This window comes from Dendrobium catenatum, unplaced genomic scaffold (genome assembly GCF_001605985.2).
Source record: "Dendrobium catenatum unplaced genomic scaffold, ASM160598v2 fragScaff_scaffold_880, whole genome shotgun sequence".
Taxonomy (NCBI): domain Eukaryota; kingdom Viridiplantae; phylum Streptophyta; class Magnoliopsida; order Asparagales; family Orchidaceae; genus Dendrobium; species Dendrobium catenatum.
Window position 1 is genome coordinate 69,638 of NW_021319342.1, and position 15,379 is coordinate 85,016.

Sequence of the window (15,379 nt, forward strand, 5' to 3'; positions counted from 1 at the left end):
CGATGGAGGTCAAAAATATTATAGTCATTGATGGTGGCTAGGAGGAAATAGGATGACAATCGATGGTCGGGTGTGAGTCCACTTATAATAGGTGGTCAGGCAAAAGTCTAGCTAAAGTCCAACGACAGTCTGTGGTTGGGCGGTGGTCGAGGAGAAGCTTGGTGGAAAGTGAGATTTCAGATTTCTCTTCCTAACCTCTATTCTTTTTCTTCATTGCTTGGTCTCCCCTCAATGAAGAATGAGAGTTTATTTATAATTTATTGGGAGTTGCATAGAAAGTAAATAAGGAGAAGATCAAGGGCATGTTGGGAGTGTTTAGAATGGAAGGTCGATATCTACTCCCTTAATTATAAATTATTTATCAAGCATTTGAGTTCCTTAATGATGTCACTTGGTCTCATTCGATTCATCTCTTCGAGCCGCTCAATTTGATTATAAGCATGTTACACTTAGAAATCATTTGATCTTCCAATTTATAGATTGAACTTTCCAAATGTGTTTCGGGTGTTCGATTTGGACCCATTCTGACTTGTATTGGGTCGAATTTGATGTTGTTGAGTTTATCTTTTCAATACGTTCAGTTCGACTATAAGCTTGCTTGTATCGAAGTTCGGATGGTCCTGAATTTAATTTTAGAACTTTTCAACTTAACTTTTTTCTCGAGATTCCTGCCCGAATAAGATAAATTTTTTATGATATTTCAATTTTTTTTATTTTTTTTTTATTTTTTATGATTCTTTTTTTTGGCTAATGTTGTACCCCGCCCTCCTACCGTCGGGAGAGGTCGTCCTCTCCCCCCTTCGGATGGCCCTCAATCCGAAGGATTTTCCCTCCCTACCTGGCTCATCCACTCCTCCACCCTTGGGGCTTTCCTATGCTGAAACTGCTGCCACCCCCCCCCTCTAACCCTGAGCCTTTCCCTGTTATCTTCTACCCGCCAAAACCAAAACTTTCATTTCGTGCTGATGATTTGTCTGAAGGTTCTTCTCTCTGGAACTTTTCTCTAGTTGGATACTCTTTGGGTCAACGTCCTTCTATGAGCGGCTTCTCTCGGCTATGAGAAAGGTTTGGCCTTTGAAAGGTGCGATCTCTCTTATATCGCTAGCCGATGGATTTTTCCTTATTAAATTCTCATCCCATGAGGATTATGATGCTGTTTGGTCTGGGGGACCTTGGTTTTTACTTGGGAAACCATTCATTTTGCAACAATGGTCTCCCAAGTTTAAGCCTAAACGGGATGAGAACGCTTCCATTCCTATCTGGATCAAGATTGTGGATTTTCCTTTGGCGCTATGGACCCCAACTGGTATTTCAAAGATTGCAAGCTATATTGGTATTCATTTAACTGTTGATTCTTTAACTGCTAAGAGATCCTGTCTTACCTTCGCCCGAGTCTGTGTTCTCATCTCCAAAGACTCACCTCTACCGGATGAAATATCGTTGGATATTGATGGTGAAGACTTAATCCTCAAGGTTCTCTATGACTGGAAGCCCACCCCTTGTGAAGGTTGTCGTTCACTAGTACACCCCTTCTCAATCTGTCCCAGAAACCCAAACCCCTCTCCACCTGTTTTACTTCCTCCACGCCCTCCTGGTAGAAGCTCCAGCCGTCCACCCCGTCCTAACTCTAGACCTAACTCCAAACCTCCTTCTCAGCCTGCACTTAATGTGCCTCTTCAACCTCTAACTCCCCTTCTTAACTCTTCAGTTATTGCTACTCCCTCTGGGGATGCTGCTCTTCTAAATCAAAATGGTATCCTGCCCTCTATTGGTGCATCTACCAATCCCACTACCAAATCTCTACCCACCATTAACAACAATTCCCCTAACCTCCTCAAACCCTAAAAAACTATCATCATACCCAACCTGAATTCACCCAATGAAAACGCTTCTATGGAAGCTTCTTCTTCCTCCACACCTCCCTTCATTCCTAACATCCTCATTGGTTTATCCTCTTTGAACCTTTCCACCTCTAATAAATTCAAAGCCCTCCTGGAGGATGACCCTCCCTTGGAAGATGACCCTCCCTTGGATGCTGAAACCAACCCCCCTCTCACTGAAAAACCCATCCAAAATATTCCTTCTCCATCCACCTCCTCCACCAAATCCCCAAACCATCCTCCTCCTAAAACCAATACCCAATCCTCTCCTCTCTCTAAGCATTAGAGTGAAATCTACCAAAAAAGGAAAACCTTTAAAATCTAAATCATAATGTCCTATCCCAATATAGCTTATTGGAACATAAGGGGGTTTAATAGACCCGACAAAGTTATGTTGTGCAGAGATTTAGTTCGGGTTCACAACCTGAAATTTTTATGTCTTCTGGAAGCTAAAGTGATTCCTTCCTATGTTGATGACGACTGGTTTCTTAGATCTCATATGGTTTTTGAGAATGAATTTCATTGTCATAATTTTGGCTGTTCTTCCTTAGGGAGGATTTGGATTAAATGGGACCCTTATTTTGTCTCCTTTTCTCCTACTTTCCTCTCTTCTCAACTCATTCATGGTGTTATTTCCATGGGAACCCTCCCTCCTTTTCAGATTTCAGTCATTTATGCAACAAACAATGTAGATGAAAGGGCTTCTCTTTGGAATAAGATCAGGGAATTGATTCCTTCTTCGCCTCTTCCTTGGCTGGTTATGGGAGATCTGAACTGTTACAAATTTCATAATGAAAAGGCTGGTGGTAATCATGTGCCTACTAGCAAACTTCAAGAGCTTAATGGGACTATTTTTGACTGTGGTCTGCATGACCTTGCTTCCGTTGGGTTGTTTTTCACTTGGCATAACCAAAGGGCTGATGAGCCTATTCACATCAAGTTAGACAGGGTGATGGTCAACTCCTGTTTTCTGGATCATTTTCCTTTGGCCCATTATAAGGTTGCTTCTCCTAATGGATCTGACCACTCTCCTCTTATTACCTCCATTGCTTCTAACAATCAGTTTTTATTTAAGAATTACTGGACTTTCATGGATGGTTTTTGGGAAGATGTCTTTACAGTTTTTTTTCAACCTTCTAATAAGGGGCCTATATGTCATCTTCACCATTGCCTCCAAAATCTCAAAGGTGCTTTAAAGAAAAGGGTTTGGGATTCCTCCAACCATTTATCTAATCAAATTTTGGAGCTCAAGAATCAACAGCTTATTTGTTTAGAGCAAATTCAATTGATGCCTTTGGACCCATCTTTGAATTCTTCTTTAAAAATTATAAACAGCAACCTTACTAGCCTTCAAGCCTCTTGGGCTTCTTGGGTTTCCCAACGTGCTAAAGCTAACTGGCTTTCTCAAGATGTTGATGACTTAGGCTTCTTATATGCCAAGATTCGTGCAAGGAGGAACCACAACAATTTATTTGAAATCACTGATGATCAAGGGATTCATGCTACCCCTCAGGATATTGCTTCTGCATTCATTCCACACTTTAAAAACCTCTTCAACGCTTCAAAACCAATTAATGCTGAGAACTTCTCTATTAATCCTGGTATTTGCATCCCTCAAAACATGATGGATCCTCTGATTACTCCTTTTACTTATGATGAGATTAAGCTGGTGATTTTTAGTGGGTATGACTCTTCTGCTCCGGGGCCTGACGGATTCACCTTTGCCTTTTTTAAGAGAACTTGGCATATTTCTGGACCTGTCATTTGTAATGCTGCCATGGAATTCCTTAACTCCGGTTACTTACCTAGGAGTGTCAAAGCCACGGCTTTGGCTCTTATTCCTAAAGGAGCCCATGTTTCCTCTATTTCTGACTTCCTCCCCATTTCATTATGCAATGTGTTGTACAAATTCATGGCTAAGCTGGCGGCTAATAGACTTAAGTTGTTTTACCTACTATCATTCATGAAAGCCAAATGGGGTTTATCAAAGATCGTTGTTCTACCGACAATATTCTTCTAGCTGCTGAAATTTTAAAAGATTTTAAAAACTCTTTTTGTGCCAAGTTGGACATTCTCAAAGCCTTTGACACTGTTTCTCACGACTTTCTTTTTCAAAGGCTTAGGCAGAAAGGTTTTCCGGAGTTATTCATTAAATGGGTCAAAGGATGCATCTCCAATGTTTTCTTCTCCATCTGCATTAACGAGGCTTTGAATGGCTTTTTTGGTTCCTCCTTTGGGTTAAGACATGGTTGCCCCTTATCTCCACTTCTTTTCTGCATTTTTATGGACGGCTTCTCTTGTACCTTGGAGAACGGTAACACTCAATTCATTGGGCCTCAAATGAAAAATCTTTCCATTACGCACCTTCTTTATGCTGATGACGTTTTAGTGTTTGGAAAGGCCTCATCTTTTAATGCTCATACTCTTGCTAAAGCCATTTCTATTTTCTCTAATGCATCTGGCCTCTTTATTAATCAAGCAAAGAGTTCTATTATTTTCTCTAAGGATGCTGCTAATACCACTGCCATTTGGTAATTGCCTGGGCATCACCACTCAAAGCTCCTTCCTCAAATATATTGGGATACCTGTTGCTACTGGCCGCCTCAATTATTCTCACTTCCAGCCACTCACGAGTAAAATTTTTACTCTACTGGATGGCTGGAAAGTTAAATTTCTCTCTTTTTCAGGTAGGGTTCAATTCATCAAGTTCACCATTGCTAATTTTCTTGCTTATTGGATTAGAGGATCCATAATACCTAAATCCTATTGTAAAGTCTTTTCTAGGCTTTGCTCCAGGTTTCTTTTTCATGGCAAGATTAATGATAGAAAGCACCATCTGATTTCATGGAGTGCCACTGCCATGCCTACCAGATTGGGGGGGATTGGTATTCCTTCTGTTGATGCTCTTATCTATGCCAACCACTGTGCTTTTATTTGGAGATTCTTTACTAGGGAAAATTTGGCTATGGCTTGGTTTAGAAATAAATACATTTCACCTTGGAAATCTCTTATTTCTACATCTTCGAAATTCTGGAGAAAGGTGCATGAAACTGCTTTCACTATTAAAGGGAAATTTTCTTTTAAACCATCTAGAAATTGCAATTTATCTATGGAATGGGATCATTGGTGCAATGATAAAGCTCTTATAGATATTATGCCTTCTTTCAAATTTGAGAAACATTACGTGCAATGCTACACTGACTTACATGGCTGGATATTACCACCTCACATCCCGACCTTGGTGCTTACTGAGATTATGGATGTGCATTTTTCTGTACAACTGATTGTTTCTTGGAATGGCTCTATTAAACCTACCTCTCAACTTTTTACAACAACTATTTTGGAGCTTTTGAGGAGGTTATTTGGCACAAATTTATTTGGCATAAGAAAAAATCTCTACGATTTTCTTCTTATGCCTGGATGACTATGCTGGGTAAATTAAAAACTGATGATCAACTTATTCTAAGAGGGATTGACGCTTTAGCTGCTTGCTCCTTTTGCTGTGTTGGTAGTGATTGCCATTCCCATATCTTTTTTAGTTGTGACTACTCCTACATTGTCATTACCTCCCTTTTACCACCTCTGGGAGCCTTTCTCTTAAGACCAAATCTGATGCAAATTTTTCAGTGGTTTGATGAATCTATGGATTACTGTTTCTGGGAGAAAAACTTTTGCTATTTCACCATTTGTTGCACTATTTATTACTTATGGCGTGAAAGAAATTCTATGAGGTTTGAGAATGTTTGGAAAAGCCCCTCCCAACTGTTCTACATTATTCGTAATGCTATCATTGCCAAAGTTAAATACTGGAAGAGATTTGATAAGCTTAAAAGAAGATTCTTTTTTCTTTGTTAATTCTGTTTTGACTGCACCTGTTTTGTCCAACTATTCGGTGGCGTCTATTATCTGGAGGTTGCAGTGGTTGGTGAATTCCCATATGGTTTTACCTTAAGTTCTGTTTTACTGCTGCGAATAGATGGTTATGGACCGTAACTTCATAATGTTGTTTTGCTTTTTTTGGGTGACTGGAATCACATACTGTCTCAATTTGCTGCTGAGGCTGAATCTAGATGTTGCTACAAGTTTTTTGGCGGTACCTGTATTTTTGTTCCTTCTACAGGTTGCCTGGACTGATATTTTTGCAAAGACGATGATGAATGCTGGATTTTTCAGCTACCCCTTGGACGGACGTTATGGCAACCAGGGGTTTGTGTCCTGCCCAGACCCTCCCGAGTTCAGATCATACAAGATATCGGCAGTACAACTTGAGTCCTTTTGGCTTTTCAGCCATTTTTGTTCTTTATTATTGCATATTTGTAATTTTCATTTTAGAACTCCTTAACTTCTTTTTAGTTAGGGAGTTATAGTTTTGATTCTTACTTTACTTGTAACCTTTTTATATTAATGAACAAAAAAAAAAAAACACATTATTAAACATTCCGTAGTGAAATTTTATTTGTTTGTGGGATTTACAAATCTACCATAACATTTTTATATATTCACATATTTTACATCTATACATTTATATGTTCTTATTTAATAAATCAATATATAAATCACATCAAAATATATTCATGGAAAACATATACTTAATTAAAAAATTAATATTAATAACTTTTTTTTATTATGACAAATCATTTATTTGTTTTACAAATAAATATAAAATTTTAAATATTCAACATATTAGATAAATAATTTTCCCCCCTTACTAGATTTTTCCAACATATATAAACATTTAGCACATTATATATACATACACGTACACACACATATGCATCATCCTTGCCAACCCTAAGTCCTGAATGAGAAAAGTGAGAGATTGCATTATGTAGTTGACAACCAGCATAAAATATATCAAATACTCATTACATGAAACCTTTATATATGTATATATATATATATGTATGTATATATGTATGTATCTATGTATATGTATGTATCTATGTATTCCCATGCATATGCAGGGAGCTTGCTAGTATTATATTTATATTCATCTTAAATTATAGTAGAAAAAAAACAAGGGTTTTGAGGGAATTAAACAAGAAAAAGAAAAACTAATATAAAACTTCAAAGTTTAAATAAGTAAAGGAATATTTTGCAATTCTCAACCATTTATCTAATTTTGGAGTCCTCTCCTTTTGGTGTAACCAAGAACCAAAAGACTTGGGAGCATAATTTAGCCCAAGGTTTAACTAAAAAATCAAGAATCCCCTATATATATATATATATATATAATAGTTCATTTGAATCTTTGATATGTAATAGACTGAGATCAACTAACTCATAATTTAAAAATTCTTCATTACCGTCTACATGAGCTTACCTATTTCCTCCACTCCTGTCGTCAATGATCCTGTAAACATTTCCATCTGCAGCCATTGCCATCAGAAAACAAGCATTAATGCAAGAGAAAAAATAATTATAATTCATCTACTATGTATATAACGTGCTGAATAATCTGATGTAGACCTTTCAGAAAGGTATATCAAAATAGTGCTGAAATTTTGCGAGGTTTTTATTTTTATGAAGAGAACGATTGCTTAAATGGAGCAAATATATATCTCACCTCAAGCAGCAGAAGCAAGAAAACTACCATGATAATTAACCTGGCTCTGGCCATTGGAAAGTAGTATAGACAGATAGAGAAGCTGAAAGAGCAAAGGTTTGGATAGAAATGCCTAATGGCCTTCTTATAGAGTTGCAGTAACAGACAAAGCCAGGCGCGGGCACTTAATGCGTGCCATATTGCGTGCAACTGTGCAAGTCTCTCTGGACGCTGATGCTCTCCGCATCAGGCATTTCATGCTGCTGTGTCTGCTGTTGTTTATTTAATATTTTCTTTAGTCGCATCCAACCATCAATGGATAACAAAGCTCATTTACAACCAATTTTCATGGGCTTAAAGATATGAAAGTTCAAGGCCCATTATATAGCTATAGAGGATCTATCTTATTATACTAAGAGAAAGCAAAAACTATACAAAATGCCTTTTTTACATTAGTTGATAGTGACGGTTTGCAAACTGTTACTATAGTTTTAATTTGATGGTCTTCTCATAATTAATAAATTAGATTGGTCCTACTTACTAGAAGGTTATTAAACTAAGTATTGGGAAATAACATTAGACTAAATAATAAGGAGAAATCACAACCAAACAATTATGCAAGTTTGCAATTTAAATCATGCCAAATCAAAGTTTTGAATTTCTGCAATGATTTTGAATTTTTACAATGATAAAGATGAATAATGGTTTTAACTGCTATTATATTATAACAAAGAAGCGGTTAAAACTGCTACTATACTACATAATTGTAACAATTTTAACCGTTGCAATTCTATACTATAGCAGTGATTTTAACTGCTATAAATGAAACCCATTGCCAAAGTCTTTTCCAACCAATATAAATATAATGGATTTGTTGCGGTTAGAAAATTGCTGCATGAAATTTAGTAGCGTTTTAAATTGCCGCAATAGTTAAAAAAAGCGTTGCTAAAGCCTTATTAATTAGAAGTGAAAGGCGATCCTCTAATTTCACCATTAGTGATGACTGATGATAGTGATGGTTGTTTAAATTATGAAAGAGTTTATGGGTGACACTTTGTTATACTTAACTAAATTGTTTGAGAGGTTACTCATAATGAGTTGCTTGAGATTTTTTATAATCTTAGTTACAGGTTAAGTTCACAAAATTTTTTTTTAACTTCAAATAAGAAATGTTCACTTGCATGAATGCAGGGTGCCTCAATTAAAGGAACATAGTGCAAGTATAAATGATGGTAAATCATTACTGTACATGTTTAACAACTTTGATATAATTAGTAGTACCTAACTGGTCAAGATATCACATTGCAATTTGTGTAATTTGATATCAATTTATTAATATGTGGCAAAAGAGAGATTAGAGGAGATATGAGAAAGAAAGAGAGCTCGTGGACCTATAATTGTCGATGGGTTTAATGATTTTATATGATCTCGAATCTAATTATTTAATTTTTGAAGTACCATCTAGTAAATTCTTAAAGGTTTCAACAAACCATTACTTTATTGTCTATTTGCATTAATAAAATTATAATTTTTATAATTAATAGACAATTTTTAATGAATATATTCATTTCAGTATGTCAGATTATGAAAATGGCTAATATGATATAAGTAATTAAAATATTAAAATACTAATTAACATCTATCTTATGGGATACTAATGAAGACTTATAACTAATTCTTAAAAGATGAGATGATACAGTAAATAAAAAATAGACAATTCACACAAATATGATATAAGTCTATAAGAACAAATAATTTTTTAAATAAAATTAATCTAAATGGCTTAGAGATCAATTATGATGAATTATGCACGGATAATTAACTTGATAAATGAACTTTTAAACATTAGGATTCTTTGAAGGCATTCATCATTAAGAAGATTTCTCCATGGGTCAAACAAGTGCCCAAGAAGATTTCTCTCACTCATGCAGTTGGCCAATCCTTTGTATAACACATGAAAACTTATAGATCATAATCTCTCAACTGCCATCTACTCTATAACAACTCTTCCAATTTTGCCCAATCCTCATACACTTGGTCCGTAATTGAAAAGAGGCTCCAACAATCTAATAGATCACATGTGATACAACTCAAGAATTAGCTTCATCACTTTGCAAAGAACAATAGGACCATGATAAAATACTTATCTGATGTCAAGCTCTAGTTGACAACATTGTTGTACGTGAAGCATTCCTATATGATGATGATGACGACGACATAATGTTTCATATCGTCAACAACTTACCCACTTCATATCATGCCTTCAAGAATGCTGTCCACACCACTATTCATCCGATAAGCCTAGATGACTTCTTCTCTCTCTTATGAAGTGAAGAGATTCATACTGCAATTGATAATACAAAAGAGTGTACCGCAGATTACACCGTCGACCTTACCAGAAATAGATATTGAAGGTCTTCTTTCTCATATGGCATACGGGGGCATGATGAAGCAGAGGATCTCTATATTACTCAAATGAGCAAGGAAAATCATGCTATAACACCATATTTTGCCAAGTCTATGCTAAATAAAACCTTTTATCCCTTCAATTCTGACATAAACTGAACCCAACCTTCACACAAGCCACTCCTATGCCATCCCAATGGGCATTGGTCACAACATTGCAACCCAATAACTCTAAATGGTACCTTGATTCAAGTTCCACTGCTCACTTAACATCTAATGTTGAGCATCTGTAGCAAGCAACCACTACATTGGACCATGCAACAGTCTTGTTGGCAACGATACCACTCTAGCACTTCCCCATTCTGACCAAGGTTTGCTACCAACTCCTATCAATAAGCTTTATTTCTCTAAACTCTTTCACGTCCCAAAAATCTCTCACAATCTTATCTCCATAACTTAGCTGTGGATAACAATCACTCTATTTCTTTTGATGGCGTTAAATTTTCACATAAATAATCTAGCAAAAAATATCCTCCTTCTTCAAGGTATGTGTCGGAGAGGTCTCCATTCCCTTTGTAAAGCAAGAGCTTCGTCATCCCTAGTTACTTTGGCTTTTGCACACAACACTCTAATCTTTGGCATCAATAACTCGAACATCCACATCCTCCACCATTGCAACCTTCTCTACACGCAACAAAATGTTATGTATTCCTTCTTCATTTTCTTTTTGCAAAGCATGTAATGAAGCTAAGGCTCATTGTATTTCATTTACTTTATCTATTATTCACTCTTCTAAACCTCTAAGCTACTTCACTTCAATGCATTGGGACATTGCACATATATTTTATCCACTACAGTTTCCAATTCAATCAAGCAAATCCTTCTTTCTTACCATACAAGCATAATGGTATAATTATTTTTTTTCTAATTTATGTTGATAAAATCTTCGTGATATGAAATGATCCAACTAGCACACAAAAATTGTTTCAAGACCTAACAATGCTTCAACATGAAAAATCTCGGCTCGATCTCCTACTTTTCGGATATTGAAGTCATCGGAAAATTCCAAGGGTAATTTCTATGTCAATCTCAATATTCAATTGATTTTCTACAGGAATTAGACCAGACATATTGCATCTCCATTTCTATCCCCTGTTTTGCATCTCCATTTCCATCCCCTGTTGAAAACATGGTAGAAGCCTACAACAAAAACTCAGCCCTTTGGACCAAAAAATTTTGGAAGCTCACTCAGGCGCTCTATACTTGACAATTAGTTGCCCAGATGTAGCCTACATTGTCAATTAACTCTGTCAGCATATGCATGAACCCTATGAGTATCATAATCAAGAACTTAAGTGACTTCTAAGTTAGGTAAATAGTACCATTGAGTTTGGCTTACCCATATAAAGAGATCCATTGAGTCTTCATAGCCATGTAGATGCAGTCAACTAATTCTATATGCTGCAAATCCATCTCAAGTTTCTGCTCCTACCTAAGAAACACTCATTTCTTGGACTAAAAAAAACCAACCCAGAGTGGCAAGATCCTCCAATGAGGCCTAGTATCACACTCTAGCATTGGCAACTACTAATATTATTTGGCTATGATGCCTCATTTAGAACTTTCATATCACTCTCACTGAGCTGACATCTATTCACTATTGAAACATATCTATCATGTCTGTCACCAATAGTCCCATATTTAGTCCCATATTTCATGCTAAAAAAATACATTGAAATTAATTTTCACTTCATCACCAACACATTCACTCTAAGGAGATTCAAGTTCAACACATCCACTCACATGACCAACCAACTGACATTCTAACAAAGTCTATATCCATTGAATGCTTTGCAAGATCAGAGAGAAGCTAACCATTCGTTTTGATTTAGTTAGCGTATGGGGAGGTAGTAACTACCCAAATGATGAAAAGGTGAATGGAGTTACCATCCTTACTACTTTATAATCTCAACCATTCAAGCATAATCCAACACAAACATCGCCACTCAAGCATTAGTGTGGCTATAACATAGCAATTGTCTACTTCTACATTCTATATAATATGTATATTGTTCCATATATTGTGAGAAGCCAAAAATAATAAATAGCTTTACTTATACCATTCTACTTCCTCTTCTTCTTTTTTTTTTATGATTTCTCCGTAACTCTCCTCTAGCTCCATTCTATCTCTCTTGGCTTTTACAATTATTAGAAGGGTGCTCACTTGTGAGAGGAATTGAGATCAACTGCCTCTCATATGCACATTGAATTTCCTTCTTTTTTATGATGAAAGCTCTATTTCTCTCTTCTATGATCTTTGATTAGATGGGAATTCTCTAAGAGAAATTTTTAGGTGTAACATTCATCATTTTTTTATTCTACCCATTGATGCTACATTTAATGAAATATTACTGAATGGCCTGTGTTTTATCTAAAATTCATCCTAAACTCTCGTCAGCTTGAGGATTTCTTTGTTTGATGGCTTTCCATATTGAAGTGGATAAACTTATATGAATGGAAAAGATTAGTTTACATTTAATGAAGCCATAACAGCTCTTTTTGATGATTTACCTAATACTCTATTCAAATCTCATTGGTTTAAGGTATATTATATTCTCACTCTAAACTTAAATTACTTGTATTGCTGGCCTCAAAACTATAGAAAATCACATTCATTGCGACATTATTATTAAGAGATTATGCTTATTTTGTTATAATAAAATAAATTCCATACACATAGTTTTTGGGGTTCCCTTTGCTATGCAGATTATTAAAAAAGATCTATATGATGGGCAAAAATTCTTATTTGATGTTTTGCTTACAAAATCTTGGAAAGGAACTCTAACTAAGAGTACTACATGGATTAAAGATTATATATTTTCATTGTTGTTGCTCTTTATTTATAACATATGAGAAATGAACGTAAAGTTGCATAGAAAGGGGAATTGCCACTGTCTGGCTGTTCACCCAAAAATAAAGAGGAATGATGATTAGCCATTGGATGTTACCAGTTCAGTAGATTCTTGCAAGTTTTGAGTTTGCTCGGGGTTGCCTTTAGTGCATTCTGGTGATGTATTTACGAGTTGCTTCTTTTTGCCTATTATAATTTTTGAAGACTCTGAGAAGATATATGGGTTGATTGGGCTACCTTAATGCATTGATTGGTTTTGCTATATACTGCATTTTTTTTTTTAAATCAGGGAAGAGCCCAAAATCATTGATTAAGAAAAAAATTTGCATGAAAAGTATAATAAACTTGCGACTCAACATCTAGTGATGCAAAGAAAAATTGAACTGCAAACAAAAACGTGCTAGACTCAAAAAGAAAATGAAGAATAAAGGCAAAAGCTTCCAAAACAGGATTCAGAATGAGCAAAATTTCAATTAAACATAATATAGAATTTTATCAATAATGTTTGAAAAGCATCACCTGATTGCCCATAGATCGTCCAAGTGAATGAAAGGCCATATGGGTGCAATGACGTTCATCATTGCCCTACAAAAAAGAGAACCCCAAAGTGTCGACGGCAGCAGAAAGATTTCTGTAGTAAAGTGGATCCATGGCCACACATGAAAACAACTGAGTATATCCCTCATCTGAACACCTCCCAAAGAGAAAACATCTAAACAAATAATAGCTCCACATAGATGAAAGAAACCACCATCAGAGAAACACCAGAAAAAGCAAACTTTTCTGAAATGAACAAGAAAACTTTGCCTGACAGGAACACCCAAGTCCAGGGAATTAAGCCAAGCAGAAGAAACATGTTGGCCACAAACAAAATAAGCAGGAGAAAGAAGACCAGCAGAAAATAACAGAATCCCAACAAAAAACTCTCAAGAGATGAGGCGTCCAATCCCATAGAAAGAAACTCTTCTAATTAGATGCTTCAGAGAAAATTCATTTTTAAACCGGCCATTGAAAACACAAACTAACATGAAAATCATATAAACCAACACAGAGTTTAGAGAAGACAACTCCCCCTCAAGAGAACCATCTATTATATGAATTATCAAAATAAAATAGAAAAAAAAGCAATAGTGAAAAATAAATTAATATTAGCACTAGTTGTATTTCTGATGAATATGGACTTCCAGATTCATATTTACTCAAAACTAACATGAATTTCCACTCCTGTAAGTTAGACTCATACAAATGAAACGATAATATAGAACCTTTCCATAATATGAACTTACATTATGAATAAAATCTGCTTTACTGACCAACAAATCTCAGACCTTTTGATGTATGAACTACTATCTTCTACACAATCTGCTGATAAATTTACTAAAACCGAACCCAACATCTAGTACATTTAGCCATGCAATCACCTTTGCAATCCACATTAAATCCTAATACCTTCGGATTGCGAAGAAGAAGATTTGTAAGTGTTTTTCCTTTGATTCCCCATTCCCTTTCTAATGTCTGAACATTGGCCTTCAACTCTTCATTAAGACAACACCCCAGCACCTCAGGAAACTTTTTCAGTATCTTGTGGAGATCATCATCAGAAAGGCTTAAACTCTTCAAGTAATCCAACATCTCTTTTATTGAATCTAATTTAGGAGTTTCTTTTCTTCGTTCTTCGCCCCAATAAGGTGAATGAATCCAGCCAAAAGCTTTCTTGAGTATCCGATCGGCTTCTTCTGTGGTGAAATTGAACGCATAGAGTGATTGTTTACTTTCTTCCCACAGATTACTATCCTTATCTTCTTCTATGGTGGTCTGTGCTTGATTAGTTGCTAGTAGTTTGTATGTTCTAACTGATAACTCAGAGCAAAGACATCTTTCCTTTGAGGGAAATTTGATCTGCGATGTAATTCTGTATGATGGATTCCATTGAACTAGAATCAAATTTGTTGAAGTTGAAACAATAGCCTGAAAGGCAAAGTGCAAAAATTCAAATTAAAGAACCAACTCAACTTTATTACTTCCAAATGTAATTCATCAGGACATAGAAGACTATAAATGCTAAATGTTATATTTGATTCGATCACCAAATTTTGGTTGAAATATGAAGAGAACCTGAACTTAATGTTTGAACAAGCAATTACAAGGAAAGAAGAGGTAAAATCTCAACTATTAAATAAGAAATCACCTTTCCTAGCAATGTGCTCAAGTAACATTCAACAAGTGAATAATAATAATAAACACCTTTTATAGTAAAGGAACATTGCCATTTCCGGATAGTACATACTTTTAACTGAAGAAAATAACTTCTATAGAAGTGACTTACAGATGGGAAGGAGCACCATAAGGCAGTTTGACAAGTAGAAGAAAATGGCAATGAATTTACCAGCATCCCTATTCAACAAAAATGCAAAAGAGAACCAAATCAATGAGATTCTGAAAAAAAAGCATCGATCTCCTATCTTATTATCCTTTATAATTAGATTCATGCAATAATATATTAAGGAAACCTTAAAGAAAGATATAGATGCGAAAACTACATATTTTAGAGAGGCAAAATTAGATATCAAACTTAGACAGTATTACTATTGATTCAGCTACTTCATCCAAGCTACAAGTCTGAAGTGTAGGTCGCTG

General features: G+C 35.6%; 2 protein-coding genes across 2 annotated transcripts; one reads left to right on the forward strand and one right to left on the reverse strand.

The window, feature by feature from the left end:
• The first annotated feature begins 1,056 nt into the window (after positions 1–1,056).
• Positions 1,057–5,304, forward strand: LOC110111873. The gene is made up of 4 exons (XM_020843919.1): positions 1,057–1,753; positions 2,432–3,873; positions 3,945–4,411; positions 4,677–5,304. Exons 1-4 carry the CDS (start codon positions 1,057–1,059, stop codon positions 5,302–5,304), a joined length of 3,234 nt encoding a protein of 1,077 aa, XP_020699578.1.
• An 8,632-nt stretch (positions 5,305–13,936) lies between these two features.
• LOC110112998 lies at positions 13,937–15,179 on the reverse strand. The gene is made up of 2 exons (XM_020845403.2): positions 15,069–15,179; positions 13,937–14,710 (listed from the first exon to the last, which is right to left on the reverse strand). The coding sequence occupies exons 1-2, from the start codon at positions 15,132–15,134 to the stop codon at positions 14,120–14,122; spliced, it is 657 nt and encodes a 218-aa protein (XP_020701062.1). The 5' UTR covers positions 15,135–15,179; the 3' UTR covers positions 13,937–14,119.
• Between the last annotated feature and the right edge of the window lie 200 nt (positions 15,180–15,379).